This window comes from Rhincodon typus, chromosome 1 (genome assembly GCF_021869965.1).
Source record: "Rhincodon typus isolate 14 chromosome 1, sRhiTyp1.1, whole genome shotgun sequence".
NCBI lineage: Eukaryota > Metazoa > Chordata > Chondrichthyes > Orectolobiformes > Rhincodontidae > Rhincodon > Rhincodon typus.
In genome coordinates, this window is record NC_063332.1 from 45,511,637 (window position 1) to 45,530,070 (window position 18,434).

Sequence of the window (18,434 nt, forward strand, 5' to 3'; positions counted from 1 at the left end):
ATTTCAGAACCCCCTTCCCCTCCCCCATTTCTGAAGAAGGGTCTAGGTCTGAAACGTCAGCCTTCCTGCTTCTCTGATGCTGCTTGGCCTACTGTGTTCATTCAGCTCTACACCTTGTTATCTCGGAAAGGAATATGTGTCTGGTGGTAGCACCTTGCTGGAGGTGGTGGAAATGGTGCTTGATGATCTTCTGGATGTGGATGCTGGTGGGATGGTGGGTAAGTACAAGGGGAACCCTATTGCATTTGTAGGAGGGAAGAGAGAGGGTGAGGGCAGAAGTGTGGGAGATGCGTTGGACCCGATTGAGGGCCCTGTTGACAACGGTGCTGGGGAATCCTCCAGTTGAGGAAGAAGGTGGACATTTCGGAGGCTCCCTCATCGAAGTTGGCCTCATCGGAACATATGCAACAGAAACGGAGGAACTGGGAGAATGGAATGGAGTTTTTACAGAAAGCAGGGTGTGAGGATGTATAGTCCAAGCAGCTGTGGGAGCCAGTGGGTTTATAGTAGATATTAGTGGCCAGTCTCTGTGGCAGGGTGGAAATTGAAAGCAAAACTGATGAACTTTTCCAATTCTGGACGAGAGAGGGAAGTAGCACCAATGATATCATCGATGTATAGGAGAAAGCGTTGTGGGTGGGGGCTGGAATAGGACTGAAACAAGGAATGTTCTACATACCCCACGAAAAGACAGGCATAACCAGGGCCCATGTGAGTACCCATGATGATCAAGGTTTCCTCATAGCCGATCAATGCCTATCGTACCAATGTAACTTGTCCTTCATGGCTATGATGCAATAAGCTACATCCTGCTTAGGACTATAGCCTCTTCTTACCAGAATATTTAGTGGTTTACTTCTTCCATACTAAATAAAGCAGGTGTTGTAAATTTTAATGCAAATGAAAGATGGTGATAGAGTCCAGCCAATCCATACAACATGATGCCAGAAGCTGTCATCAAGATTTACGTTAGCTACACTCATTGCATTGTATGGTATTCATTACATACATTACATGGCATTCAATTTTCTTAAAGAGTTCATGTACTGAAAGGCTCATTATTGTTTAATAGTTAATATGAATCTTAAATTATAGTTGAAATATAGTCACTCGAATCCAAAAGGAATTGATAAGAAATTACAACAAAACATACGTGAAAGTTTCAGTTCCCCAACCAGCAATTGCAGTAAACAGGCGAGGTCCAATATCTCTGGCAGGATTTAATGAGTATTGGGAATTTGAACCCATTGACCAGCCAATTAGCAAAACCACAAAGCCAATTGTAAAAGCTTCTAGTCCTGTCCGTACTGAGTTGTTTAATGGATCCACAATGATAAGGATACAAAGTATAAGTGCTGCAGTCCCAATTGCCTGTATTTAGGAAAAGAGAAATCAACCAATTTTAAACATCAGAACTTTACTGTAGTTAATTTGTATGTCAAATCTATAGCATATTTTTACTTAACTTACTACCCTAGAAAATGTCAAATTGTGATTAATTCTGTTGAATTTCTAAAGTAAACCTGACAAAAACCTGATACCTGCAAATTAGCCCCAAAGCTTACCAATTTATCTATCTGATGTGAAAATCGCCATATGGATTCAAACATAGATTTTCAGAAAGTAGCCTCTCTGTGCAGCAGTTTATGAGCCTGCAGCAGCTAAGTTCATTCTGCCACAGGTTAAAGATTTTAAGATTGAATAAAGGAGAAGATATTTTACCCACATGTATGTACACACACACACACGCACACGCACACACAGACACACACACACACACCAGTTTAATATGCTTTTTCAGAGTTTGCTAGCAGTCCAAAGAAGTAGAGAGGAAATTACTGAGTGAAAGAGGAAACAGGAAATCAAAGAATAGCTGTCACTCCTTCTCTTGTATATATCAATAGGAAATAAGAGCAGCAGTACACAAACCCGCCCCAGTATCCAACTAGGTCTTGGCTGATCTTCTCCCTCAATGTCATTTTTCCTTCACAATCTCCATATCCCTTGATATCTTTAATATCTAGATCTCCTGACCATGCCCTGAGCAGTCAACTGACTGTATTGGAAACTGTCCTTAATCTACTGTCCAGGACCCCCTGTGAGGAATGACTTGAGTGAAGACTACTCCCTTTAGAATTGGGTACATTGACACCGTTTGCTTGAAGCACATGCAGAATGTTTGGCATGTATGTGGCTGGCACATGGTGCAGTTATGAGACTGACTCAGAACAATGCCACAAACCACCATGTCCTCTCCCTTGACTGATCATTTCTGGCAAGTTGCTGGCTTTGTGTCTGCTCTAAAAGGCGACACAGACATACATACCATGAGCCTCAGCTCTAGCTGAAATGGCAAACACAAAAAGGCAGGGATGCTATGAGCACTAGAGTTGACACAAAGTGAGTAAGCACTAAGAGAGAAAGCGAGGATCCCTGAGATGGACGTTGACCACTATGAGACAGCATTGTAATGAAAGGTGCCAGACCACTTTAAAACGCAGCACTGAAGTGCAGAATCATAAGTGTAAGGGATCGCAGATGTGTCACGAAGTTGCGATGAGTCTGGATGTTGTCAGGCACCAAGGTCTGTGGATGTGGGATGTGTGCAGTCACAGCCTGTGGAGTGTGGTTAAGGTGCTGGCACCAGATGTTCAGGATAGACATCCAAAGAAGCAAGTAGTGAGTCGCTATGACCTACCCTGACTTTCATGCCAGGTATTGTTGGAATCTCATTTCGATCCAGCAGGTGGGAGAATGGGAAACTGCAAACCAATAAAATGAGATTAGGTAATGATGAGATGATAATAAGTGGGAGGTGATAGTCTGGTGGTATTATCGCTGGACTGTTAATTCAGAGACCCAGGTAATGTTCTGGAGACCAGGGTTCGAATCCCACTACAGCAGATTGTGGAATTTGAATTCAATAAAAAAGAAATCTGGAATCAAGAGTTTAATGATGACCATGAATTCATCGTTGGGGAAAAACCCATCTGATTCACTAATGTCCTTTAAGGAAGGAGACTGTCATCCTTACCTGGTCTGGCCTACATGTGACTCCAGACCCACAGCAATGTGGTTGACTCTTAACTGCCTTCTGGGCATTTAGGGATGGGCAATAAATGCTGCCCAGCCAGCGATGCCCTCATCCCATGAATGAATAAAATAAACACGCTAACGCATTCAAATAGGCCTCTTGTTGCTTACAAGCAAGAATGCCATTCTTGGACAGAAAATAGCACTTTTTGCTCTTGATGACGATAATCTACTTGCTGGATATCTCACCCAATTTTTCTGACTTTCCTGCCATGGCCCATGTTGTTCAGGGGCTGGGAAGATTCTGCCCATTCCATATCCATATCATGGATATAAATTGTGAGGAGCTACATGTTTGTGAGGAAGGAGCTGTATAGAACAATAACATGGGTTGGGATCTTATGCTCATAGGTTATGAACATGAGTCCAAGCTACTTGTAGATCCTGAACCCCCTCTGCCAGTCAAGGTAAGTGCTTGGGAGATCCCCCTGGCAGCAGCGAATGAAGGGGCCATCTCCATGTCTGAAGTCTGGTTAAAGATGGTGCTGTGTTCCTGAGGTTGCAGAAACAATCAGAGCTCAGCAGCCTTGGAAGGACAGCAGCTCCACTGACAGAAATGGGCACTGCCACTGAAGGATGAGGGCATTTCTACTGTGAAACCTTCTGAAGAGGTGTTTGAATTACTTAAATCACTAGCGGCTACAGCTGCCAGGCCACCCCCTGAGCAGGAGAACCTCTGTCTCTTTACAAGATGGCCAGCAGCCACAGCAATGCTCTGCTACTAGCTGCTCCAGGCAGAAGCTGAGGGTCAGATGTCTTATAGACACTTTCAGAGCAGCAGCCAGAAAGAAGCCTTCATCAGTGGGGTATGTCCCTCAGTGAGGGACCTATCCACCACCCAGAAGCACACTCAATCAGCCTCTTAATGACACTTCAATCTGCTGCTGGGCAGGTACCTTATGTCCAGGAAGATCCACCGAAGGTCAGAGTGCCCACTACCCGATGTTTACATCCCAGACATTCCTCCCAGTGCCACCTGCATGCCTGGCTTATGGGTTTACTGTCTGATAAAATCATTTCTGCAGATTGGTTCTGCTGCCAGACCAAAAGATAATCTAAATTCCCAGCACTCGCAAGCTCTGATACACACTGGTTGAACTGTAAAGTATTATTGATAGCATGAAACAATTCTGTTCCAATCTACAGTCAGGGAGGCTCGAGCGCCAGGGCACGGAGAGATTGGCACAGCATGAGGCATTTTCCACAGAGTCAGGAAATGGGATGCGTAGGAAATCTTGCCTTTTAATTTTACTGATAGCACATGCTAGTGCAATATGTCATCACATTTTGTAAACTTTACTGCAGATGATCATAGAATTATAATCCGTAAAGAAAAACTTGCAGTTTGAACATAATGATATTTCAGATTAAATCTGATAATTGGAATTTGACCTCAATTATTTGATAAAATAATCAAATATAAAGGGCTGGATTTTCAGAGAGTCAATCTGATTCCAGCTATCTTTAAAAATCGTAGACATGACTGATTGCAATATTTTGTGCCCACTCCTGACACCTGGAATTTTCCCCAGTGATAATGTTACATGTAGTGAGCCTGTATTCTCAACCTGACTATTTCCATTGCTGGGGTAAGATCTCAAAGCCCTCCCGACCTTTTGCAATTTCCAGGCTCCTTGAGCCCCTCAGAGGAGCAGTGAAACGCAGTCTGAATGCAGCAACCTATTGAAAGGTATTTAATGTTTAAGAGGCTTTATCCAGGCAACATCTATGTTGCCTATGCCAACTCAATAACCTCTTTCCCAGTACTGTCCAAGACACAAAGAATAGCAACGGCAAGTCTTGAAATGCTCATTACAAGAAACATCTATTCAGAAAGCAGCTTTGAAGGAAACCCTTTAAAAGTGTCAATCAGACAGAGCCATTATTCCATCAATAACAAAAGCTTTACCTCACTTCACACCTCCTACTCTTATCCAAATAAACAAATAGAAAGAATAACTTATTATAACCAAAGATGGTGGCAGGGTAAGACACTCCATTCGGAGCTTCTTGGCTGGCCAGTTACTTTTCTTTTCTCCTTTCCTTCTCTCTCCCTCTCCCCTTTGCAGTATTTCTGCACCTCCTCAGCTCCCCAGCCTTCAACTATTTTTTAATTTCAACTATCTAACTCTAACCTGAAGAAAGGAGTCACCTCCAGTGACCGGGTGGGAGCTGAGCGCGTGGGCTGTGTCCATCAGCGACAGTGGAGTGAACACAGGCCAGAGCAATGTTGGCAAAACAGACATGGGTCAGAATGAGTCCCAGAGGGGCCAAGGGGCCATGTCCCGGAGCAGCAGAGGGGCCATATCCCCAGAGCAACGATGAGACCGCATACCGGGGACATCGTGGGGCCGAGGCCCAGAGCGATGGGTAGCCGTGAGAACTCTTCAGCGGGAGGGGGCTTCGATGGGCTCCAGAGCAGTGGCGCTGAGTCGGTCAGTCGGCCTGTGAGGCCTGGAATGGGGTTTCTCATTTTCCAGGCGGATTAGGCCCCTGACAGCAGCATGGTCTGGACTGGTGTAGCCCAGAGCAGGACACTCTCGGCAGCATAGCGTGGGCTGGAAAGCCCAGAGTGGGGCTCTGGTGGTGATATAGCAGCGAAGAAAGAAAGTTGGACTCTCTAAGTTTTCTTTCTTTATTTTATTCTGTGAATGGCACTTATGTACAAGCAACAGTGCACACTTCTCACTGCAATTTATTTTGAATGTATGTGACAATAAAAGATATTCAATTCAATCAAAGCAAATATTTCCTTTCCACCTGTCTAAATAGACCTACATGACCTAATATATTAACAATTCTTAGAACTCAGCCAATCATTCATTATGAGGCTATCTGGAGAGGGACATGTGTGGCGAGTTTCCTCTTAATCTCAGAGGCATGAAGCACATGAAGGTGCCATGGGGCATATTGGGGCATGGAGAATAAATGCAGGGGGATGAGAGATGTGAGTGGTGAGGGCTAGAGGGCTGAATGATCTTTAATAGAACTGGCACAAAATCCAAGAGAATGGATGCAAGCCTTCTAAACAGCCTGCCTCAACAACTGACCCTCTCCTATAGCTGCATCAGACCTGCTTCCAGCATTAATGGCTGATTTGATCCTGAACCAGCTTCACTGGACTGTGTGCTGGGGAAAGTGCAGGGAAAATAGGTCAGGAGGCTTTCCTAACTCAAACTTCTGGCCTCATTCGTGAAAATCTAGCCCAAGGCAGGTTTGAAGTCCCCATTGCACCAAACGCATGTAATCTATTGAAGTTCTTCTCACTTACCTGATCAAAAATGCCATTGACTGCACTCAAATGTTCATGTGGATAAGTAGCAAATATTCCAGCAGTAGAATTTGCTCCAATTACTGTTAGCTGTTTATTACCATAATGCCACAATGCATCTGCAAATGATATAGTTATTAGTATAACTTGAAGATTTGTTTTCTTGATTTGTAGCCACTTGCAGCTTTCTCAGAATAGATATATTATATGCCTGAGTTGAATTTTCCTCACAAACCTAACAAGATAACAAATACTTGACATTTAAAATAAAGTCAGAAAATGGCAATATGCAACTCAACAGAGGATAACAAAAGTATCAAAGGTCCTGATGGTGAAATTTAACAGATAAAAGATCATTCAGAATAAAGTCTTTCCAAGAAGATGGAAAATTGCCCAGGTATGTCCTGTCTACAAAAAGCATGACAAATCCAACCTGACCAAATTTGCCCCATCGATCTACATGGGATCATCAGTAAAGTGATGGAAGGTGTCATCAACAGCGCATTCAAGCAGCACCTGCTCAGCAATAACATGCTCAGTGATGCCCAGTTCAGGTCCCGCAAGGGCCACTCAGCTCCTGACCTCGTTCAAACATGGACCAAAACATGAATTCAAAGAGTTGATATCAAGTTGCATTCGCCTAAGCATGGCTCAAATGAAACTGGACAGAGGCACCAGAAAAGACAACAGCAGAAACAGCCCTGCCCATCCTCCAAAGTCCTCTCCTACCAATATCTGGGTGATAGTGCCAAAATTGGGAGAGCTGTGTTACAGACCAATCAAGTAACAGCCTGATATAGTCATACTCACAGAATCATACCTTACAGACAATATCCCAGACATCAACATCACCAGCCCCTGGATATGTCCTGCCCAGCAGAGGTGGCAGCACAGTGGCATACAATCAGGAGGGAGTTGCTCTTGGAGGCCTCAACATTGACTTCAGAGAAATTCTTTTTGTGGAATTCTCTACCACAGAAGGCTGTAGAGGTCAAGTCATTGAATACATCTAAGAAAGAAATAGATAGATTTCTAGAGGCTAAAGACATCAAGAATATGGAGAGAGAACAGGAGTATGGTGTTGAGATAGAGGATCAACCAATCATTATGCATTTTCAAGTTGTGTAAATAAAATAGGCTGTTGCAGGCTGCCAACAAGACCTCACCCCTTCATATTTGTCTCATCCTTTCTGTCAAGTGTCTGGGCACATACACTTAGTTACTGTACACAAACACCTTTCCCACTAGGCCAGTTGGGAAGATCAGTGCAGTACAACTTTGATCAGGTATTCACTTCTGTAATCATTTGTAATATAATGTTGTCATGGTGACAGATTTGGAAATCACCAACAAAATGATCTAATATGCAGCAGCTGGAATGTTCTGGGATAAGATAGTAAAAGACACAAAAATGCAAGAACACCTTCATGAATATTTCATTTCTGCACTACTGAGGCATCATATAACTTTGCTGCAATGACTTTTGCCACTAGCAAATCTGTGCCTTGTAGATGATGGACAGGTTTTGAGGAGTCAGGAGGTGAGTTACTTCCCACGGTATTCCTAGTCTCTGACCTGTTCTTGAGACACTGTTTTTATGTGGCGAGTCCATTTGAGTTTCTGGTCAATGATACCCCTCAGGATGTGGGGGATTCAGGGATGGTCACACCATTGAATGTCAAGGGGCAGTGGTTAGATTATTGGTGATGGTCATAGCCTGGCGCAAATGTTACTTGCCACTTGTCAGCCCAGGCCTGGATATTGTCCAGATTTTGTAACATTTGAACATGGACTGCTTCAGTATCTGAGGAGTTGCAATCATCAACAAACATCACCACTTCTGACCTTATGACGGAGGGAAGGTCATCAATGAAGCAGCTGAAGATGGTTGGGCCAAGAACAGCACCCTGAGGAACTCCTGCAGAGAAGTCCTGGAGCTGAGATGATTGACCTCCAACAACCACGAAGATCCTCCTATGTGTCAGGTATGTCTCCAACCACCGGAGAGTTTGCCCCCTGATACCCATTAACTCCAGTTTTGCTCAGGCTCCTTGATGCCACACTCAGTCAAATGCAACTTTGAAGTCAAGATTTCAGTTCGGGGCCCTGTTCCTCCAGCTCCACACTGTGTCATCTCTGACTCCTGCATCTGCAGTTCTTACTATCTCTTGAAGTCAAGGGCTGTCACTCTCACCGCACCTTTGCAATTCGGCTCTTTTGTCCATGTTTAAACCAAGGTTGTAATGTGTTCTTCTAAATGCAACTGTATATATACATATAATATATATGTATTTGGAGCTGCTGTGGTGAGTTTAATTACTGGAGGGCATAGGACTATTGACTTGCCCAGAGAAAGCAGTGTACAGGGAAATAGAGCAGAGGCTGTGGGAGATGGTACAAAATCTATGAATGCAGTCTGCCAAGTTGGAGCTGGACTCCTTCAAGTTGCTTGATAGTGACAAGAGATTGTCTGTCTGGGTGAGAACCCAACATCTCAGTGTGCATACATATCAACACACTCATTCTGTTAACCAATTCTCAAAGTTTAAATACATAAATTCAATGTCTGAGTCTCTGCTCATAATTTAGAGATGAATCTCGGAATTAATGTTCTCAGATTATAATAGATAAATGTAAAGAACATCATCAGAGTCAATATTTGTAGCATCCGCTGAGAAAATAATAGAAAATTGCTCTATACCATTACTCACCATAATACAAACCAAACATTATTCCTGATCCAAGAAAGGCACCTAATGTTTGTGCCAAAAAGAATAATGGAAATTTTAACCAAGGTTCACTAGCAAGCAAGCACAAAGCAAAAGTCACTGCAGGATTCAGGTGAGCTCCTATACAAAGAACAAAAGAGTTGTAAAATTATAAATAGTAAGTTGGTTTTTTTACATATAAATATTTCTTGATTATTTCTTGTTAATTAGAGAAACTGAGTACTAAATAGCATGAAGATTTTTGTTTGTTAAATGTGTTGGCACACCAGATCTATCTAATCTGTAGCTGAGTACTAAGTAATATCTAGTGATAAAAGCTACACATGATTTAACCAGCAATGGAATTGAATGAATAGAATTTACATAATTTCTCATATGTTTTGGAATATGTCCTAGGAATGAGAAACAAAATGAGTGTGAACAAAGATAAGAAATTTATGCCATTTGTAAATATGATTTTTCTTTATTTGTAAGTGAATAATGTGTTTTATCTCCAGCACCATGTGAAGCACTGTCTCGGGTAGGAATTGTCTTACCTTAAATTTAGGGAACTTTTGTGTTGCTGAACAAGTATTGTATTCAAATTTACAAATTATTTGCAAACTTCAGCTAATCAAAAACTCTGCTGCCTGTGTTTGGATTTGCACCAAATCCTTTTCACTCATCACTTCATCCTCAGTGACCACATCGACTTCAGTCCAGCAATGCCTCAAGTTTAAACCTTCATTCTTGTATTCAGATTCATCCATGATGTTACACTATTCTGTCTCTGTAACTTGTTCCTCTCCAGCCCCTCTTCCAAATCATGTCTGTTTTGCATCTCTGATTACCTTTGCCCACTACTGACAGTCTTGCACTTTATTGTCTAGATCTTAAGCCTTGAAATTCCCTTCCTGAACTTTCGTGCCTCTTTACATTTTTAAGCTGTTCTTCAAAATCTCCATTTCTGCCCAGATTTGTGGTCATTTCTGTAATTTCTGCAGGAAGAAAGAAAAAAACTTGCATTTAGGCAGCACTAATGTGGCCTCAGGACTTCTGAAAGGATTTTACATACAGTAAGTACTTTTTGAAGTGTAGCCATTATTGCAGTGTAATAATGACTTAGTTTCAAACTTTGCCTTTAAATGGTTAACCACTGCCTTCCAAATAGCAATTATAGATTAACAAAACAATACTGGCCTTGCCAATGACACTCGCATTGCATGAATGAACAAAATAAGTTCCCTTAAAGCACTTATTTGCTTGTTAATGGCACTACATAAATGCAAGATTGTTACTCAACTCCTAATAATTTTCTTTTTATCTATTCACGTGATGTGTATATCACTTGCTAGACCATCCCTAGTTGCCCTTGAGAAAGTGGTGAGTTGCTTCTTGAACCTCTTGCAGTCCATTTGGTGTTGGTAGATCCACAATGACATAAGGGAAAGAATTACAGAATTTTGACCAGGCATCCACTTCAATCCACTTCCTTGTGTGTGGTCTCCTAATTACATTTTTTGTTTGAAATTATACTCCAAGTACACACTTTCATTTCATCTTCTTGTTTTCATTGTAAAGTAAAGGATTAGTTAATGCCTTTATTCCAAGAAAAGCTACTGAGTACGAGTATAAGGTGCAAATCATAGTGATGTCAGATCACACAAAACTGAAGCCTAAGTCTGTAGGTTTTCCAAAGATGTTGACTCTTACAATATGTGAATGTTGGAAAGCTGAAAACTGAATCAATTCTGAAGAAGGGTCACTGGTCTGGAACCGTTAACTCTGTTTTCTCCCCACAGATGCTGCAGACCTGCTGAGTTTCTCCAGCAATTTCTGTTAATGTTCCTCTCTTATAATCTCTTGTATATAGTTATGGTTAATAAAGCCTATTAGTGTTCACTCACTTACTTTATTATATGGCAGCAGCAGTGACCAGACCCATGGAAATAACAAGGAGCAGCTGAAGAGAAGCCCAGCAACAAGTACAGTGAGACAGATAAGGGCAAGGCCCGCCCAGAAATCTGATCTCCAGAAGTGGGGTGAGGCAGCAACGATAGAAAATAGGGAGCAGCCAACTTCAAGGCTCATCCAGGCACCAGATAATGGAGGGGGAAAAGATTGTAAAACATGTCTAGGTTAGGCGGATTGTCTATGCTAAATTGTCCTATAGTATACAGGGAAGCATAGGTTAGATGGATAAGCCATGGTAAATGTGGGGCTACGGGGATGTGTGGCTCAGGGTGGGATACTCTCAGAGAGTTGGTGGAGACTCGATAGGCCGATTGGCCTCTGTCTGCATTGTAGGGATCCTATAATTCATATCTATTCTTTCAGACACCATAACCAATTTGAGGCAAAACATGTCCTCCTTCAACTTTAGGCTGAGGAGGTATTAAAATCAGAGTGAAAGCTCAGCTATATCAAGGCTTTATTACAATGGAAATGAAATCACAGAAACCTTGAAAGTCATTTCCAATAATTAATCTTCTTTATTAAGCGGAACTGCTTCTGTTACTTTCAACATTCTTCAGTTATAAGACTCTAAAACCATTGATTTGGACTCTGTGCACCAGGATTCACTATCATTGCTAATACCCTAGACCTAGGATTACTAGAAGATCATGTAGACTCTTCATTTCTCTCAGAGCAGAAGCTGAAGATGGTGAGGAAGAGGCAACAAAGATGAAGGTGACCAGTCAGAAAAAGGCATTCTGTAACCAATATAACACAGTGTGGAGCTGGAGGAACACAGCAGGCCAGGTAGCATTGGAGGAGCAGGAAAGCTGACGTTTCGGGTCGGGACCTTTCTTCAGAAAAAAAAAAGCTAGCAGCCAGGAGCTTTGTATTCCGTAGTAACACAGCTGACTTCTGAAAGTATATCCACCATCCATTTCCCTGCCCTCTCCCCATTTTTAAAGAAGGGTCCAGACCAGAAATGTCAGCTTTCCTGCTCCTCTGATGCTGCCTGGCCTGCTGTGTTCCTCCAGCTCCATTCTGCGTTATCTCAGACTCCAGCATCGGCACTTCTTACTATCTCATTCTAGAACCAAGCTTATTCCATCAGGACAAGGAGGGAAGCCACCTCCCGTGTTGATCTTTTAGCGGAGTCAGGGGTCCATATTCATGCTGAGATGTTTTGCCTTAACAATGGTTCATAACATCTCTGCTGTATCTTCAGAGGAGAGACTTTTTTTGTTGAAGAAGGTATCAAAAAGGTAAAGTGGCCCCAACAACAGCGACAACATCCGCAATTAGAAGAGGAAATTCCTTCCTGTGATGAAAGCCAGAGCTCACAGAGAAACAAAATGAGCCTGGCATCCTGGAGTAAATGGCAGGACCCTTAAGAGCATTGATATACAGAGAGATGTTGGGGTGCAAGTTCATAGCTTGCTGCAAGTGGCAACACAAGTAGATAAGGTGGTAAAGAGGGCATATGGCATGCTTGCCTTCATCGATCAGGGCATTGAGTATAAAAGTTTTCATGTCATGTTGCAGCTGTATAAAACTTTGGTGAGGCCACATTTAGATTATTGTGTGCAGTTTTGGAATAGAGGCTTTGGAGATGGTGCAAAAGAGGTTTACTGTGATGTTTCTTGGATTGGTGCATATTAGCTACAAGGAGAGTAAATTTGGATTGTTTTCAAGCTTTGGAGGCTGTGGGGTGACCTCATAGAAATATAGAAAATTATGAAGGGCATGAATAGGATGGATAGTCAGAGTATTTTTCGCAGGGTAGAAACGTCAAGTACTACAGGGCACAGGTTCAAGGTGAGAGGGAGAAGTTTGAAGGAGACGTGTAAGGCACATTTTTTACACAGACGATGGTAGGTACCTGGAATAGGCTCCCAGGGGAGATGATAGAAGCAGATACCATAGCAACGTTTTAAGAGGCATCATACAGACACATGAACAGGCAAGGAATAGAGGGATACAGACCATATACAGAGAGATAGGATTAAGTTAGAATGGTTGATACAGGCATAATGGGCTGAAGTGTCTGTTCTTGTGCTATACTGTTCTATGCTCTAGTTCTATCAAAGCTACACAAAGGTCCTTGAGCTTATCAACTTATTGAAAAATTGAACATGCTTCTAGCAAGAAATTCAGATAACCATAAGATGTTAGCCATTCACACTGAAATTCTGCTGGAGGTTCCAGTCTAGCAATCGAAAATTATAAATAAGATCATCATACCAGGATATTCTACAAGAATTAGTGTGAACCCCAGAAAAACATAAAGCTTGTTTTGATTATGTTGTTACAAACCAGCCAGAGATAGACCTATAAAATTGATCCAGAGAGGGCAAAAGCACCAATCACATTCATTTCAATGCTGGGTCTACACATCTTAGGAGAACCTCCCTGTGGTTTCACTGTATTCACAACAATGATTCCAGGGATGAAAAAATTCAGTTACATTGATAGATTGGAGAAGTTAAGACTGTTTTCTTTGGACAAGGAAGTGTTAAGAGATGATTTGATATAATCCTAAGGGGTATGGACAGGATAGAGAGGCAAAAACTGATCGAGAGGGCACAGGTATAAGGTTTTTGGCAAAAGAAGCAATGGAGGCATAAGAAGAAATGGTTGGTTTATGGTCTGTCTGAGGTTGTGGCAGAGCCAGGTTCAGTCTGTGACTTTGAAAGTGAAGTACCCGATACTAGTTTGTAAAAGACCGATCATATCTGATCTTTGGAGACAGAGAAAAAGACTTTTGCCCATTAATGTGCACTTACTTAGAAGTGGTAAAATATTCCAACTTATTGCATTGCATTTTGATCACTTTTTAAATATTGTTGTTTAATGCTGCTAATTCTGAATAAATGAAGAAAGGACATTTCTATTCTTTAAGATTATTGGCTCAAAAAAGTGATAAGCCTCAGTACCTTTCATTCAAAGCATTCTCCCTTCTCTCAGAGAGAGAGTTTCATTGAAACTGTCTTCATGATAAGTGTTCTATCTAGAGTTACATGCATACTATTCTGAAATTGCCTTAATTTTCATGAATATTTGTGTACCTGAGACTTTACTAGTTACCAATATACCCAGAGCTACTGCAAATCCACCAGCAATTGTAACAGTCAAGAATTCTTTGTGTGTGCCATAACTGAGAGTAAATTGTGCTACTGCTCCACAGCTAAGCATCTGCAAAGAAAAATGATAATAATTAATCATTTGCTCTCTTTTTGGATGGATTTGCATCCCCGTTATGCCTGAAGATATGCTCAGGTAAGTATTATAGGCAAATGGCATGGGGCAGAGGGGTAGGGACAGGGGGTTGGTACTCTGGTCATTTCCTGACACAATAGTGGTATTCCACTCAAATTCTGGTTTCGATGTTTGTACAAAATTTGACAGATTGCATTCCCAACTAATGGGAGTGCTTAAATCCCAGCTTTAGTGGGTACTTGTGCTACAATGGCCAAGTGTCAATTATTCAACACAGCATTTTGCTCGAGAACTATAGCTCAGCAACAGAGAATGGCAGCTGCTGTCTAGCTCTGCTTGCAAATGGGCATTTCTGATCAGTTGGCTTTGGGAGCAGTACAGGTTTTCCCACACTTGGAATGGTTATTTACCACTTACTCTAATTTCCACCCTTCTCTTAATTCAAAGAATTATACTAATGACTATTTCAAATTGGTTAATAAAAACATTTAAAGAAAACAATATTGGCAGAGTTCATTGATTGAGTTGGAAACGTATAAAAAGATTGCAAATATTTAAATACGGTAAAAATTTTACTTTACTTAACAACACATTTTAGCTTTTGGATGAATAACCTAGTTGCAGGCATAAAATAATCGCATTGATTAAATGGACATTAACAATATTAGAACATTGCAAAAATGAACAAACAAAATCTACTTAAATTATACATTTCTACATTCATTTGGAAACTTCATGTGGGTTCCATACTAAAGTTTACTACTGCAATTTGCCTTCTGTATCAACCTAGTATAGTATTTATTTTAACAACAAATAATTGTGACTGCATAATTTTCATAACTGTTGTAAAGTTTTCAACAAGTTAAAAAAAAGTACATCTCAGCTTAAAATACTTTTAAAGCTCAGTGGAAAAACTCACTGTGTGAATCAAAGTTCCTAAACATTCAGCAAGGCATTGTTTCATCAGAAGACTTCGGACTTTCAGGACAGTTGTCATTTTTCTGATGATTTCTTTTTGTTTTTCCATTTTTAACCAATCTCTGAGAAGTTGTTGCTGATGCAGACCCAGTTCTTTGAGCTCTGAATTTTCCTTTAAATATGCTCAGAATGTCATTGAAACGTTCATCAAACATTATTTAAAGCAAGGGGATGTGGCAAGCATCCGACTCAAAATCAGCTATTGGTTTGAAAAGTAAATCTCTTATTATGGTAAGCAGTATGTTGTTCAAAATAAACCTATGCAGTAGTATCTTTTCAAAGTCACTAGCTGCCCACCAGAAGTAATTAAAAATTTGCAGTATTTTTTTGGTCCATAGATCAAAATTATGACTGATGAAATCAAAAGCAGAAACAGCTATTGGCTAAAGAACAATGAATCATTCAATTTCACACCAACATCATGAATTTAAGCACAATCAGCCATAAATATTTATTCTGTAACTGAAATTCTTTAGAAACTAGTTGATTCAAAGCATTGATCTGTGCATCCATTGAATTTTGTAAACAATTTCAGTCTCAACTGCAGACCTATTCGGCAGACTTTCTGGGGTGTGATCTGATTGTTTTATGAGAGTAAAATGTATGTAACAATAACCAGGGCAGCTACCCTGTTCCAATCTGTGCAACATTCTGATGACTGCAAAATTGGTGATGCTTTTATTTTCAGTTGCCACTAATTGGACTAGCCATAAAAGTACAAGAACAGGGTCAAAGGCTGAGAATTCTGCAGAGAGTAACTCACCTCTTGAATCCCCAAAACCTGGCCACAGTTTACAAGGTACAAGTCAGGAGCCTAATGGAATAATCATGACTTTCCTAAACAAATGTAGCTTAATACCATCCTGGACAAAGTAGCCCCCTTGAATAATACTCCATTAACCATCTTAAACATTCACTCCATCCCCACTAATGCACAGTCTTTATAGTGCACCTGTATAGCATCATCTACAAGATGCACCACTGAAACTCACTATTGCCTCTTCAAGCAGTACTTCCCAAAACCATGTCCTGTACTGGTCAGAAGGGGCAAGAGCAGAACGCGTGAAATAACCATCACTTGCATGATCCCCTTCAAGCTTCACGCTATTCTGACTTGGAACTATATTACTGTTTCCTCATTAGCACTGGATCAAAATGTAGAATTTCCTGCTTAACATCACTGTGGCGATAGTAACAGTACATGGTCTGCAGTGGTCCTAGAAAGTAACTCATCACCACCTTCACAAAAGCAATTAGGTTTGACAAATAAGTGCTGGCAACACCAGGAATGTCCATGCCCCACAAATGAATGAAAAGAGTAGGCCCCTTTTCAAACCTGAACTGGTATATTCATTGTTACAGGCTCTGAATAGTATTTGAAAGAATTTGCATATGGTATAACATCTTTCAACTTTCAGCAGTCCATGTCTGAAATGCTTAGTTTTCTTTGTTTGCTCATGGAATACAGATATCACTGGCAAGACCAACATTTATGGCCCATCCTTAACCTCTTTTGAGAATATGCTGCTGAGCTACCTCCTTGATCTATTGCAGTCAACATAGTGAGCAGTTACCAAAACACCTTCTGAACATTTAATTTCAGATTCAGTCTATGTTTTGAAACTTAAATTGCCTAATCAAATTTGTAAAGGAATCATTGCAGGGTGTTCTAAAAAAAAAGACAGAAACTTTAATCATGTTGCTTTTTGTCTGAAATTAGATAATAACATGCTTGTTCAAATTTATATCAGACTAACATTTTCCCATTGACAGGTGTTAAGTTAATTGGCCTATAGTTATCCATTTTTTGTCTCTCTTCACTTTTGAATCAATGTGTTATATTGGTAGTTTTCCAATCTTCTGAGACTTTTCCTGAATCTAAGGAGTCTTGGAAGATTTCTACCAATACATCCACTGTCTCTGTAGGTTACTTCTTTTCATTTCCTAGATGCAAGCCATCAAGTCCAGAGGTATATCAACCTTTAGTTTCATTAGTTTCCCTTGTACATTTTCTCTCATGACAGTTATGGCATTATTTCCTCCCTCCTTCCTCAGGACCCTCAATTATTTAGTATTTTTGGAAAACTATTAATATACTCCTCAATGAAGATTGTTGCAAAGAATTTCTTCAGCTCCTCTGCTATTTCCTAGTTCCCCATTATTATTTCTCCAATCTCATTCTCTATGGGACCTATGTCCACTTTCACCTCACTTTTCCTTTTTATATATTTGAAAAAGCTCTTACTGTTTAATTTTGTGAGTTTTCCCTTATAGTTCACTCTCTCCCTCTTAATTATTTTTGTTCATCTTTTGTTAGCTTTTTTTGTTTTTTTGTTCCAGTGTGAGACTATCTTATCTTCCTTGGTTAACAATGGTTGGCCTGATCCATTCCTAGAATCCTTCTTCCTCACTGGGATGTATTTTTGCAATGAGTCATGAACTATATTCTTAAATGTCTACCATTGTTCCTCAACCATCTTTTTTACTAAACTCCTTTCTCAGTCCACTCCAGACAACTCTGTATCATCCCTATATAATTACTCTTATTTAAGTTTCAAACTCTAATTTTAAGATCATTCCCTGTCTGGTATCTGAACCAGAGAAAACAATATATTTCTATTTAATCTATTAAGTCCTTTAATGATCATCATCTTCTGTACAACCTATATAAAATCTTGAACATAAATTGTCAGTTGAATGTGTTGGGCTTATTTAGGGTACCAATGTCTTGGCAGCTTCTCAGTAAAACAGAAATTGGCTTAGGCCAATTCAGAGCTGGTGTACATGACTGAGTAGAGAAAAATTCTCCTTGACTCTTCTGATGTAAGAAAAACTTGCATCAAGAGGAATACAAGATTTGGATTCCTTACTTGAGGAAAAAATTTTATCATGATTCCCATTGACAATTATTTCCAATTTAGTCATTTTAAACAGAATCTCAGGTTGCATAAAAGGTCAGTTTACTAATGCAGACACTAATTCAAACCTGATAAGTTACTGTACCTGATGGGTTGCTTCCTCAGAAATGAAAAGAAGTAATCTACAGAGATAATAGGTGCATTGGTAGAAATCGTCCAAGAATCCTTAGATTCAGGAAAAGACTCAGAGAATTGGAAAACTACCAATGGCCAATTTCTGTTCGTATATTTTATGATCTTGAGCATTTTAGGTGTAATTGTCAAAAAGCACCACATCTCAGAATTGGTCGGAAA

The 18,434-nt window shown here is 40.5% G+C and overlaps 1 protein-coding gene across 1 annotated transcript in view; it reads right to left on the reverse strand.

Moving 5' to 3' along the window:
- LOC109919242 (aquaporin-3-like) overlaps positions 1-15,295 on the reverse strand; it is a 27,029-nt gene extending 11,734 nt beyond the window's left edge. Inside the window, exons 1-5 of the mRNA XM_048598276.1 lie at positions 15,164-15,295; positions 14,094-14,220; positions 9,076-9,213; positions 6,365-6,483; positions 1,154-1,371 (exon numbers count right to left, since the gene is read on the reverse strand). Of these exons, the coding sequence (XP_048454233.1) occupies positions 1,154-1,371; positions 6,365-6,483; positions 9,076-9,213; positions 14,094-14,220; positions 15,164-15,271 (710 nt within the window). The 5' untranslated portion in view covers positions 15,272-15,295. The remainder of the gene's footprint in view (positions 1-1,153; positions 1,372-6,364; positions 6,484-9,075; positions 9,214-14,093; positions 14,221-15,163) is intronic.
- Between the last annotated feature and the right edge of the window lie 3,139 nt (positions 15,296-18,434).